Below are 13552 nucleotides of genomic sequence, written 5' to 3' on the forward strand. Positions count from 1 at the left end.
AGGCATCAACAGAGAGCGCAACTATGCTGATTCCAGTCCTTCAAAGATAACCAACAGAAGCTCTGGCAATCAATTAGAAGAGTAGCAAAGAGGTGTTCCGAAGCATGGAAACGATAGTGAAAGCCATATTAAAAAAAATATATTGGCAGTGCTGAGCAAGCTGGTTTATCGATGTGGAAGGAAATAAAAAAAAGGATGTTGTCCGGCTAGATGACAAATTTGAGAAATATGCAGACACCAGTTCTCTAAGATAACCAGCTGGAGAATGAATCTACTGAGCAACTGAAGAATGCTGTTACTTGTTAGGCAAGCAAAATAATTAAAAAAAAAATAGTTGTGTGTTTATTTTTCACTTGAAAACAGTAAATATATATATAGAGAGAGAGAGACACGCATACATATATGTTGAGTTAAGCAGGACCACCCGGTTGTCTGTCGTTTCTTCATTTTCTAATTCAATTGGAGTTGTTGTTCAATTACTCAAATTTTACAGCTGGATTTCCCCATAAAAATTTTGGGAAAAACAGATTGTGCTATCCATAAAAGCATATGAGCCTTGACCACTATATCAAACCTTGATACCAAGAAAAATCTCCTTAAAGCAAGTAATTGTGCCACAACATCCACAACATCTCTCATCTCCATCCGCTCAGTTGGAGATTCCATTGAGCAGAGAACTCCAATTCTGACTGTAACAACGAAGCACTCCTCAATTTTGGCACCTTTGTCAGCTCTTGAGCGAAGAATCAATAATCTCCATCACTTTTTCCTGCATTGTGATCTTGGCATATTCATGGAGAGTTAGGCCTTCACTGAACGCGTTATCTGTAGGTCGCCTTCTAATGAACATTTCTAGCAACATAACTCCAAAGCTGCATAGATCTCCTGGCAAGGATGCCTCCCATACCATACTCTTTGAGAGCCAAAAAAAAAACAAAAGTTGATGCATTAATGTGTCAGTTTCCACATATAAAATTAGGAAAATATAAATATCAGAAAAGAAATCGCTACCTGGAGCTACGCAGTCTACGGTTCCCTTTATCCCAATTGAACTTGATTGAATTTCAGGAACTGTACAAAGTGGAATGTCCGATAAAAATCTTGCTAGCCCAAAGTAAAACGTTGCTCGGCTTTAGATCACCATGAACCATAGGTTGTCGACAGCGGTGGTGAAGATATTCAATTGCAGAAGCCACATCAATGGTTATGTTTAGTCTTTGAAACAAACTAAACTTGCACATTTCCAGGAAGTCATCGCTCAGGTACAACCACTTTTCTAAGCTTCCATTTTTCATGTACTCATAAACTAGAGCCTTAAAATCCACTCTTTTAAAATCTATACTAGAGCAAACGGTGATGATCTTAAGTAGATTTTTATGGTGGATATTTCTTAATGCTTCACACTCAGCCACAAAGCTCTTGAAAGCTCATTTTTCTATAAGATTAATCACCTTCACTGCAACTGTTGTTCCACTTTCACATAAAATTCCCTCATACACAAAGCAAACGCTTCCCTGACCAATAATATTTGATCATGAAAGTTCACTAGGTGCCTTACTCAGCTCGGCATAAGAAACTGCTGAAACTGCGGTTCCATAGGTAACCAATCAGAAGATTCATGTGCAGATCTCCTTCTTCGAGAATGACCAATCAAACATGATATTATCACCGAAATCACCAGTTTGAATAGAGTGACTTTTCTTGATCTTTAGAGTGGCAGGATGGTGAATGCAATCCATCAAAACCACCACAAAGCTTTCCATTTCCAGCAAGTGAAATTCTTGTTTTATTGTTGAAAACACCTTTCGTTGGTACCTCACCATCAAAGTGATTGTAAAGATTCAAGAGTACTAAGAAGGATAAATTCACAAGCAATCTTGGAAGCTGACCAGATAAATTGTTGCTTGAGAGATCAAGTTCTTCAATGCTTTTCAATGAACTCAGAGAGACAAGAACGATTCCTTTGAAAGAATTGCCATACACAATATGACATTCTAAGCTTGTCCAAGCACGAGTAATGGGAATCCCACCGGAAATTGGTTTACAGATAAATCCAATACAACAACATTCTTCAAGTTACCCACTTCTAGAGGAAGAAAGCCCCTGAGAACCTTATCAAATAAATCTAAGAAAGGTGAAAGGTTGTTATCTCCAGAATTTGTTGGGGCAAAGCACCAATCAATTTATTTTTGGAGACAGACAACATTATCAGATTCTTGCAATTGCCAAGACAAGGTTGGTCAGCCTGGTTAGATTACCAAGAGAGGAGGAGATGCTCCCTTGTAAAAAGTTGAAATGCAAGTACAGTAATTGCAATTTTCTATGCTCACTAATTGCATGAGGAATAGACCCAGACAATTGATTTCACTCCGTAGCAAGTGAATCTAGATTCACAAGATTGCTTATCCCAGTAGGAAGGTAACAAATATTTTGTTGCCTCCCATGATGATTTTGGTCATCATCGTTGAGACGTTGGCTATAGGATGTAGCAGCACTCCTCCAAATTGACTGTCATAAAAACCAAGCCATTCCAATCTGCTACAATTTGTTAGTAGGGTTATAAAATAAAGATTATTGGCTTCCCCATCCTAAATTATTTTTCCCAAAATTTACACGTGATAGATGCTTTTAGGCTGTTAAAATTAATTGCCACTTTCCCTCTGAATTGATTGTAGGATAGTTCAAGCCTTTCACGATTTGAAGCATTGGAAAATGAATCTGGGAGAGGGCCAGTAAAATTGTTTAAAGCAATAACAATTTTTCGAAGGTTTGGAAGTTTGGCTCCTATGACAGGTGGTAAATTTCCATTGAGCCTATTATCGTGGAGATAAATCATCTCAAGCGAAGAGAGATTATAAACAGGAAGGAACATGCCTGAGAATTGATTTCCACCTACGTTGAGATAAAATAAGCTTCTTAATTGGCCTGGACTCTCAGGAATTTTCCCACCAAAATTATTCCTATTTGAATCAGCTTCCAGGTGAGATGAAAGATTCTGAATGGAAGCTGGAAGTTGTCCTGTGAGCTTAATGACACAAAAGGATAGTTTCTCAAGCTTGAACAAGTTGCCAATCTCAGCTGGGATTTCTCCCGCAAGGATGTTTCTATTAGCAAAAAACAACATGAGCTTCGAACGAAGAGACAAATTGGTTGGTATTGTACCTGAAAACGAATTATTGGCCAATATTAGTTTCTCAAGCCTGACTAGATTACCAAGTTCATTGGGAATCTCTCCTTGGACGCCATTGTCTGCAATATTGATGAACCTGAGTGAAGCTGAGAATCACAATATAAGGAGACGAAAGATCTCCTATGCTTTGGTTTCCCAGGTCTGACTTTGTTACCCTTTGATGCCGATGACCACAAGTCACGCCTGTCCACTCGCACAAGTTTACAGAATTGGTCAATGAACTAGTGACCTCCAAGTGGATCATGAAGCTGTGACTTTATGGCAAGTAATGCTAAACGGTCTGTTTCATTTGCATTGATTATGGTGGTGGTAGTGGTGCACCAGAGACGAAGAGAAAGTGCACTGAATAGTTGTAGAACGCTAGGAAGATGCATTTTTGTAGTACTATATAGTTCAAAGGAATTGAGACACATAATTCTCCAAGACCTCCTCTTTTATTCTATTTTTTCACAGAGCTTAGTTTCATACGCGTAAAAGAAGACCATATATTGCGTTCACATTTCATTCATATAGTACACTATAATAAAATAAAAGATCTTAATAAGAATGGAAGTCGATTATTCTTCATTAAGGATATAAGATAGTGAAAGAGACATGAAAATTCCTCGTCCTTACCAATTTCTACAGCTTGCAATTCTTAAGCGCTTTTTTTTACAGAAAATTGACAGGCACATCGCCTATCGGTAGTTACTATCAGTAATGGTAGACCAACGTTCAAGTTGAGTGATAGTCTTCCACGTGCTTTATATGATAGCAGGTATATGATTTTGTATAGCATGCAAAAATAATTGAAATTTAAACAATATATGCCAGTCAGCAAGCCAATTCTTTATTGAAGATACATAAATAAGGCATGATGTAAATAATATTCCCAGATGTAATATTCCCAAATGTAGAAACACAACGTTAAATAATGAATTATTTGGCAATGTGCCCCCCAAAAAAAAGGAAATGGAAAAAGCAACAGTATTGCATAAGATTTCAAGTAAATCTGGATATTTTGAAGAGTAGGAAGCTAAGGAGGTGATATCAAAAAATGAAAGAATTAATCGCAAAAAGCCAGATAAATAATGATACGATAATTTCTATGTGCCTATTATGGATCTGTACCTTTTGAATCTTATTAACCAAAGAGATACAATTTTGCACTACAGTTAGCTCATTACCAATCAAGAATCCACAGGGAATCCCAAGAATTCTTGTTATACTTACGTTCCAACCCTCAACTCTCTTTTCTGGGTTCATCCGATAGCATCATTCTAATTAAAAGTTTATACTTAACTTAATTTCCTTTTCTCCTGGATAAAACAAATTGATATTTTCTGCTATATTCCGTCCGATTGATAATAGTCTGACAGTGCTTTATGATTTTATCCACTATAATAAGTTGTTCTAATAACTATTCTAAGAAAAAAAACAAGTCACATCTTAAGAGCTCAATTAGTGAAAACTCTGCTCTACCACTCATATCAAACCTGGTTTTATTGTAAAAGTTGAGTAGTTCTCTATCTATTCTGAATTGAAATTGGAAAAGTTGCTTTTGCTTTCTAGAAAAGTAGTCTCTCTCAATGAATGAGCAGTTACAATTTTGATGTGGCTGGCAATCTGGCATATATTCTTTTTTTGTGGGTTCATTTTGTTGCTAAGCCGATCTCTATTCTTCTCACAATTGTTGAGGATCCAAAGGAAGGAAGCAAATTCTTTGTTGAAGAATCTTGGCAACAACTTTACAATGCATAACGCCACTAAAATGTTTTGGATTAGTCCCAACAAGATTCTTTGTTGGTAAACTTTTCTGGGGTATTACTTAACTAAGTGCTGAAGCAATTGGTACACAAACACACCATCCCTAACAATATGAGTACTTATGCTCATCGTGCCCCTTTGCTGCAAAAACAAGAATCTAAAACAGAACATAAACAGCCACCTGGTTGCCTAAGTAGGATCTGTCCAAGAAGGAGTAAATCACGAGTTTCCCAGGACACGCTTCAGGGGAAAGGAAAGCAGAAAGCAGAGACAAAATCTACAAGAGCAATTGTGCCAGCACCAGATACAAAACAAAATGGTGTTTTCCAGCCAGAAAACAGCTATCGGAATGGTATCGTTAATGGAGAAGCATCTGAAATCAAGCAAGGAAAGAGCTATGCAGGCTCGGTAATTGGAACTGCTGGCAGCGTAGAAACTTGGAAAGAGCAAGAAATGACTAGTATCAAACAAGAAAGCATCAATGCAAGCTTCGGAGACAAGTGGTCAGATTCTCCAAAGAAACCCGTTAGCAGCAGCCATACTGAAGCAGGACAAAAGGATTTCAGGCAAGAAGACTTTAAGAATTATGGCGAATATATGCACCCCAATTCCACAAAGGTAACCTCTAGAAACACAGGATACTTAGAAGAGTATGAAGGAGGAGTTCTCAACCAAAAGAAGAACGGTGAAAGCAAGACAAAGAATACTACAAGTAGCCCTGAACAAGCAGGTTTATCAATGTGGGATACAAAACAGAAGGATGTTGTCCGGCAGGTGAGCGTCAAAAACGAAGATAAACACACCGGTGCCAACTCTCCCAAGCTAAACGGGAGGAGCTCTGAGCAAGTAGGTTTATCGTTGTGGAAGGAGAAACAGAAGGATTTTCTTCAGTCAGCAAGCTTCAACAAAGATGATTATTACACAGACACCAGCCCTTCAAGGATGATCAACGGCAGTACTGGGCATACATTTGGAAAGCAGCAAAAGGGTGCTACAAGCAGCCCTGAACAAGCAGGTTTATCGATGTGGAATACAAAACAGAAGGATGTTGTCCGGCAAGGAAGCTTCAGAAAGGAAGATAAACACACGGACACCAGCTCTACAAAGCTAAAGGAGAGGAGTATGAGCAGCTCTGAGCATGTAGGTTTATTGTCCTGGAATGAGAAACAGAAGGATTTTGTTCGATCAGGAAGCTTTGACAAAGATGATAATTACACGGATACCAGCGCTGCAGGGATGACGAATGGCAGTACTGAGCATATATTTGGAAAGCAGCCAAATTGTGTTACAAGCAGCCCTGAACAAGCAAGTTTATCAACGTGCGGTACAAAACAGAAGGATGTTGTCCGGCAAGTGAGCTTGAAAAAGGAAGACAAACACACCAGCACCAACTCTCCAAAGATAAACGAGAGCAAGAGCAGCTCAGAGAATGTAGGTTTATCATTGTGGAAGGAGAAAGAGGAGGATTTTGTTTGGTCATCAAGCTTCAACAAAGATGATAATTACACAGACATCAGCCCTGCAAGGATGACCAATGGCAGTACTGGGCACACCTTTGGAAAGCAGCAAAAGGGTGTTCCCAAGCAAGAAAGAAAAATCGAAAGTTGAATAAAGAATGCTATGACCAGCTCTGAGCAAACAGGTTTGTCACTGGGGAAGGAAAAACAAAAGGGTGTTGTTAGGCAACTAAGCTTCAACAAAGATGAACAACAATATACAGCAAACAGAAGTGAACCATAGATAACAAGAGCAACATTCAGCATATATTATAAGAGCACCAAAAGGGTGTTCTGAAGCAAGTGAGAAACAATTTAAGGATCGCCATTAGAAGCCTTGGACGATGGAGATTCGTCATTAGTGTAACAGAAGCAGAAGAGTTTGTTGCCAAGGAAGAAGGCATCGGCAAAGATGAGAAGATTACAATATCTAGCCTACAGACATGGCCAAAAGCAGAATGAACCAAAAATCAAAACAGCAGTAAAACAAAATGCCGCAGCAACATCATGACAGCAAGTCAGCAACGGAAGCCATCCAGATCCTAAAAAAGTTACCCACGGTGACACTGCATAAGGACGTGATACGCTTGGTTTCTTATCAGTATAATTTCAAATTCCTTTATACGAGAGCTTTCTTTCTGGTTATTATCTTAATTTTGTTTTATTGTTCTTTTCTAAGTTCATAGCTCCGCTCTTGATCACTATTTTTCCTCGGTACTTCTTTTCATAAGATTTCACTTAATGATTATCAAGTTCCTTTCAGTATTAATTTGTCTGCCATTATGTGATGTTTCTTACTATTCATTTGCAAGTCCAAAATCGAAAGTACTTGTTCTTCAGAACAATTGCAAATTTTACTAGCCACCCATTTGATTTCTAAAAGGAGAGGAAAGGAAAAGAAGTTCTATTTCTTACGCGTTGCCTGGTACTTGTAAACCCATTGCTCATCGATTCCAAATTTATGCTCATTTTCCTTAACAGAACAAAGAGAATATGAGATAATCAAGTAAATGGCGACTATCATTTTCAAAGTTTTCTTTTTACACAACTACTAACGACATGTTCAATACTTGGATTGTCTAGTATAAAACAGTATGTATTTCACATCTCTGCTGCAAATGATTTACCACAACCGCAAGTTTGCGTAGCATTTGGGTTCTTGAAAGAAAAGCCTCCACCAATAAGGGCATCACTGTAATCCAATTGCATCCCAAACAAAAAGAGGAGACTCTTTGGATCACAAACTGCAATAAGCAAAGCAGGGAAGTGTAAATATTTCAAACAACTAGAGTGCAAAAAAGAAAATAAGGTCATCAAATGAAGGAACTTGTACATGATCTCAAATGAGGAAGTGTAATGTACTAGGAACCAGTGTGGGTGAAGAAGAGAATAAATTGTTGGATTTATTTTCGCAATTAGTTGAACGAAAAAAATCATTCAAGTTGAATTTTTTAAGCTTTTATTAGTAAGCTCATTTAGGTTAGTAATCACCAGTATGGTACTCCGACATTTAGCAGTATGATTTTCGGACAAGAATGATCTTCATGTAGATTATGTGATGACACATCTCTTCTGTAAACAAGGGTTGAAATATTAAGATCCACTTCCATTCTAGGCTCATTGGCAAAAATGGTCCACAAGAAACATAATTTCTCCTCTCAAGTGAAAACTAGTGAGCCTAAAAAAAGGTGAAATCTTATGGTCCAAACTCTTGCTTATGTTTGGGATGATGGCCAGGACTTCCTTATGTGGAGAATGACAATAGGACTCATCACATTACGAGGCATAATATAATCTACATAAAGATCAAACTTCTTCAAATATCGTAATACTTAATATACAAGTCCTGTAAAAGTGGTAATCACCATCCAATTGAGCTTGAAAGTCAGGTCCAGGGATGGCAATCCCACAGATTCGCCCAAACCCGCCCGCCAAAAACCGCCAATTTCTAGTGATTTTGCGGGTTGAGAATGGGTTTGGTATTACAAATTTAAATCCGTTGTAGGTCACAGGTGGATTTAGTATTTACAAAAAAATTGGTGGATAACCGGATACCCGAATACGGATCCACCAACCCTAAATTTTATTTTAATTATTTTTTAAAATTTTAATTATTAAAATTACATTAAAAAATCTAAAAAAATACATAAACTAAGTTATTGGCAGCCATTTGTTGCTCAAGACCTAACCAAACCTTCTTAGATTTATCGGTTTTGGCTGAAAATCTACCTAAATTTGGCTACTAATCCAATCAAAAGCTCAAGCATAAGCATCACTTTTAGTACAAGGTTAATTGTATATTTGTATGCAACAGTAAAAGTATCTTTTTATAGAAATGTTTAGATAAATCTGATTTCTTGGATGTGGTATTATGATTCTGGATGTGATGTTATGATTTGAAATAAATTTGTTGCTGCTGCCACCGCTGCGGGTTACAGGCAAAGCCTGTTGCGGGTTGCAAGTGGGTTTTGGTAATTTCCAAAACCCACATTAGGCGGGTTCTTGAAAAAACTAAAAATCCCGCAGTGGCTTGTAGGTGGGTTTGATAATATAATTTATTGCGAGTGCAGGGTTGGTAATGACAAACCCGCTACAGCTGGTACCTATTGCCATCCCTAGTCAGGACATGCAAATGTTTGACAGTTAGTGGACATCTATTCACATTTCACATTCGGAGGTGAAATACACTATCAAGTACCGTAATACTCTAAGAACAGTGTGATAAACTACCGAATGGTGTAATATTCTGTGAATAGTGCAATGGAAGACAGATCCTGAGTTTAACAATAATGACTTCAGATCTGTTCAATGCTATAATGCTTCCCCAACGGTCCCCAAGATTGTTTTGTCAAAATTTCTAACTGAAAGCAGGTCCAATGGATAACTAGAACAGTCCAACAAAATGCACAAACAAAATATAAAAGGCAAGAGTAAGAAGAGAACACAAATGGATACCTGCCTATGCATTAATGCATGACAGCAAACCATCAAACAATAATATGGTAGCTCACATTGAAATTCTCAGTAGAAATATTATAAATAATTAATATTCTATTGAACACCACAAATGTCGATGGATGAGAGAATACCACCACTTTTGAAGCAAGGTTTTCCCGACTGCCTGCCAGCTAAGTGTTAAATATATAGGTGTTCAAAGTCTGGATGCACCAAAGAACAATGCTTCAACATCAGCAAGTCCATGTTTCATTTGGACTTGCTTCTAATTTGCCATATCTTGCCCCCACTCTAGTAAACAACTTCCAGTACTTTCTTTATCACTTCTAATCATTTTTCATATCTTTTTATCTTTAACCAATCATATATATAAACAGAACCTAAAAGTATCTTAGTTGTAGTAGATAAAGCTCTTCATAACAATGAATTCGTGAAAAAATGTCCCTCAAATGGAAAAATTAGTAATTAATTGTATAATCCAGTAGATTATCATGAAAGCGCATAAATATTTGAAAAGCTTTTGTTTGATAAAGCTTTCTTTAAAACACCTGGTCACACTTCTCAGCAAGCACCGGAAATGCTTTTCAGAACCTAAAAATCATTACTCTATTTTAACCAACATTATAAAGTAGGCATAAGCGTGTTTTTCATCATTCCAGCCAACACTGCAAGCATTTGACAATGTAGAAGTGCTTGCACCCTAAAACACTACTCTTAACAATTTTGTTCGGCAAAGCTTTCTCTAAGATAGCTAGTACTGCTTCTTAAAGAGCACTGGATATACTTCTCATACACTAGAAAGCAATTAGCTAACACTACAAAGTAAGCAAAAATGTGATTTTGAACCTATATGGACAAGAATGAAGTTAATTATTTCACCACTGAGTGTGTGAAACCCTTAAGTTCAAAAACACTCTCACTGCTTCTCAGAAAAGTGCTTTGCGGGTCCTTTTTGTTTTTCCTTTATGTTCCAGACAAACACTCTAAAGCACGCAAATGATGCTTTTAAATTTCAACAACCTAGAAGTGCTTTACACACTAATTCACTGCTAAACACAAATAAACCAACCAGCCAAAAAAAAAACAAAAATAAGTAATCACATACCTATCACAAAACCATCATATTCGATAACCGAATCATCTGGTCTCGCATTTGCTCTGTTCTCAAACTCCATCGTGTAAGACATGCCGGAGCATCCGCCCTGTTTCACTCCAATTCTTAAGCACAAATCCTCACTACGCTCAGACCTCATCTTATTTAGATGCTTTAGTGCATTCTCTGTCAGTAAAATCGCCGGCTTCAGCTCCTCCGTCGCCGGCGCAACCGCTGTAACATAAAATTCAACAAATAAATAAAACGAAAATGAACAACACAATCACTTGATTAAACATCCAATTATTCAAAAAAAAATTAAATAATACTCAACAACCTATTACTCCTTATGTTTATTAAAAACTAATCAATCGCAAATTAAAATTCCAGTCGATTTGTATAAATAAATAAATAATTCGAATTGCAAGCTTAATTCATAAGCTACTTTTCAAAATTAAACCAATTATAACAAGTAAAATTGGAAAACGATTAGAAATATTAAAATTAATTTTAAATTTTTTTAAGAAACAAATAAGAGCACCTGATGTAGAGGATGATCGGACTGAAACTGAATATCGACGGCTGAGATTTAATTTCGAGAAACGAAAGGAGACTGAGTTCTGATTAACGGAGATCGACGGTGTATGACCGTTGGGAAGGCGAAGGAGAGAGGGGCAACGAGCAGTAACTGCAGAGAACGCCATTGGAGAGAGAACTGAAATGGAAAAAAATCTTTTTTTTTTTGTTTTTGTTTTAGTTAAATAAAAAAGTGAAATCTGAGGTGCTTTACACTGATCAGAAGATCTGGACCGTTGAAATATTCAAAGAGTCTTTATTTGACTCGCTAATATGAGTAGTTGTTGATCCGACGGTTGGAGGATTTCCAATACTTTGTTAATTTTTCTATTTTTTTCTGATATTCGGTTATTTCTGTGGCTGCTATTATATTATATTATATTAACAGGAGATAGTTTCGGTTGCTCACTTGTTGTCTTAAAACTCCTGCTCATCGTTTTTCGGAAAGGAACAACAATTCGAGTTGGTTAAAGTTCACACGTAACACGCCTGCTCTACTCGCCTCAGCTCATTATTGTGATCTGAGTCTTCGGGTCTTCTGTAAATGGAGGAGTTTTTTTTTTTTTTGCTTCCCTTATTATTTGTTTAAGTTTTAGATTTTTGGACTATGTTTAAATTTTGATATATTAAGGCTCGTCTGGAAATTAGGGGTGGACAAAAAAATTATTGTCCTAAAAAAGTTTATCTGAACCATCGTTTAGGTTCGATTTAAAAAAAAAAAAAAAACCAATCGGTTTTAAAAAAAAGAAAGAAATTTGAAAAAAAAAATATTAAGGACATTATGATTTAAAATCCAAAAAAAAAAACTAAATAATTCGGTTTGCTTCGGTTTGGATTATTGTTTCTATAAAAAATCGACAATTCAATTTGATTTGAAACTTAACTAAATTATTGCCCACCCCTACTCAATATACATAAAATTAAATTTCGCATCCTAGAGTGAAAATTTCCTTTGCATCCTTAAAGTTTTATACAATAGTTCATTTCATCCCTACATTTTAAATAATAGTTCAAAATATTTCCGCTAATTCACCGTTAGTTTAATACCGTTAACTAGTAATTCATTAAAGGCAAAATATATTTTTTTTATTAAAATGGTACAAACTATATTAAAATAATTTTTTTACACAATTAAATAACACTACAAAATATGTAAAATTTATCAATTTTTTCTTAAATGAAATCAACAATGAAATAGTTTGATACAGCCACTGAATAATCGTCATAAGCAACAAATTGTAATTAGAAAAATATCTTTAAATCATTGGAAGAAAAATTCAAAAATAAAACTAATTTTTTTGTGCTTGCATGTGCTGAAAATCTTCTTAATCTTCAATCAATTTTTATTTTGAGATTTGCCACCACTCTTTTTTTACCATTATTGTCTCCCCAAGTCCTTACCACTGTCTCCCCAGATCGGCTCACAATGCGATTAGAGAGTATACTTATATGAATATGAAAATTGTGATTTTTTTTATACTTAAATATAAGGTTTATAGGGCTTTCATGCCGCCAAAATAGAGAAAAGTGCAAAATAATTACTTAAAATATAAGTTTTCATCTTTTTCAGTATTTCTTGTTTGGTGGGATTAGATAAACATCATTTTTAGTTATATGTCAACTTTTATTTATTTTTCTAATTTTCTCTTTAATGAAAAATTATTTTTTATCCTCAATGAATAACTAACAAGCGGCATCTAACTAACAATGAGTTAATAAAATGATATTTTGAGTTATTGTTTAAAAAAATATGAATGAAATGAGCTATTGCATGAAATCCTATAGATAATAAGGGATTTTTCCATATCCTAGAAAACACTGTGGATTTTTTTGACAAAAACAAAAAGAGTTAAATTGGTTATTTATTAAATTGAATTCAAAATATTTAGTTGTATTATACTGTCAAATGCAAGGAAAAGAAAAAAGGTGAGGATGTTTCCACACCATAGATGGTGTAAATCCATCCCATTTCAAAGAATTATTTATAAAAAATTAACATTATTTTTTAAAATTTTAATTAGGAAAAAAGTTTAAACAACTAATTAATTAGATCCTTCTCATAGTCAATAAATTTCATATAATAAATAGCATAAATTTCTTAGCATATGAATTTTGTGAGATATTATGTCGCAAATACATTTTATTAGTTTAATTGAAACTTAATAATCATGTTAATGAGGTTCTAATTGGTTAATTTTTTACATTCAATCTTAATTTGAAATTGTTAAAACTAATGTCTATTTTTTTATAATTAGATTTTAAAGTGAGGTAACTTCACAAAATTTAAGGATAGAAATATCACCACCCAAATAATAATAATAATAATAATAATAATAATAATAATAATTATTATTATTATTATTATTATTATTATTATTATTATTATTATTATTATTATTATTATTATTATTATTATTATTCAGATGAGTCCATTCTTCCTTTTTATTTTTTTCTTTGGGTTATTATTGTTTTACTACTTTAAAAATTTTAATAAAC

General features: G+C 35.1%; 2 protein-coding genes across 2 annotated transcripts; both read right to left on the reverse strand.

Annotated features, from left to right (window-relative positions):
* Positions 1 to 727: 727 nt before the first annotated feature.
* On the reverse strand, positions 728 to 3564 carry LOC18036392 (putative receptor-like protein kinase At3g47110). The gene is made up of 4 exons (XM_024181266.1): positions 3420 to 3564; positions 2651 to 3276; positions 1452 to 1514; positions 728 to 913 (listed from the first exon to the last, which is right to left on the reverse strand). Exons 1-4 carry the CDS (start codon positions 3562 to 3564, stop codon positions 728 to 730), a joined length of 1020 nt encoding a protein of 339 aa, XP_024037034.1.
* A 3791-nt stretch (positions 3565 to 7355) lies between these two features.
* Positions 7356 to 11397, reverse strand: LOC18037883 (iron-sulfur assembly protein IscA, chloroplastic). The gene is made up of 3 exons (XM_006427913.2): positions 11022 to 11397; positions 10493 to 10714; positions 7356 to 7676 (listed from the first exon to the last, which is right to left on the reverse strand). The coding sequence occupies exons 1-3, from the start codon at positions 11182 to 11184 to the stop codon at positions 7534 to 7536; spliced, it is 528 nt and encodes a 175-aa protein (XP_006427976.1). The 5' UTR covers positions 11185 to 11397; the 3' UTR covers positions 7356 to 7533.
* Between the last annotated feature and the right edge of the window lie 2155 nt (positions 11398 to 13552).

Source organism: Citrus clementina, unplaced genomic scaffold (assembly GCF_000493195.1).
Source record: "Citrus clementina cultivar Clemenules unplaced genomic scaffold, Citrus_clementina_v1.0 scaffold_7, whole genome shotgun sequence".
NCBI lineage: Eukaryota > Viridiplantae > Streptophyta > Magnoliopsida > Sapindales > Rutaceae > Citrus > Citrus x clementina.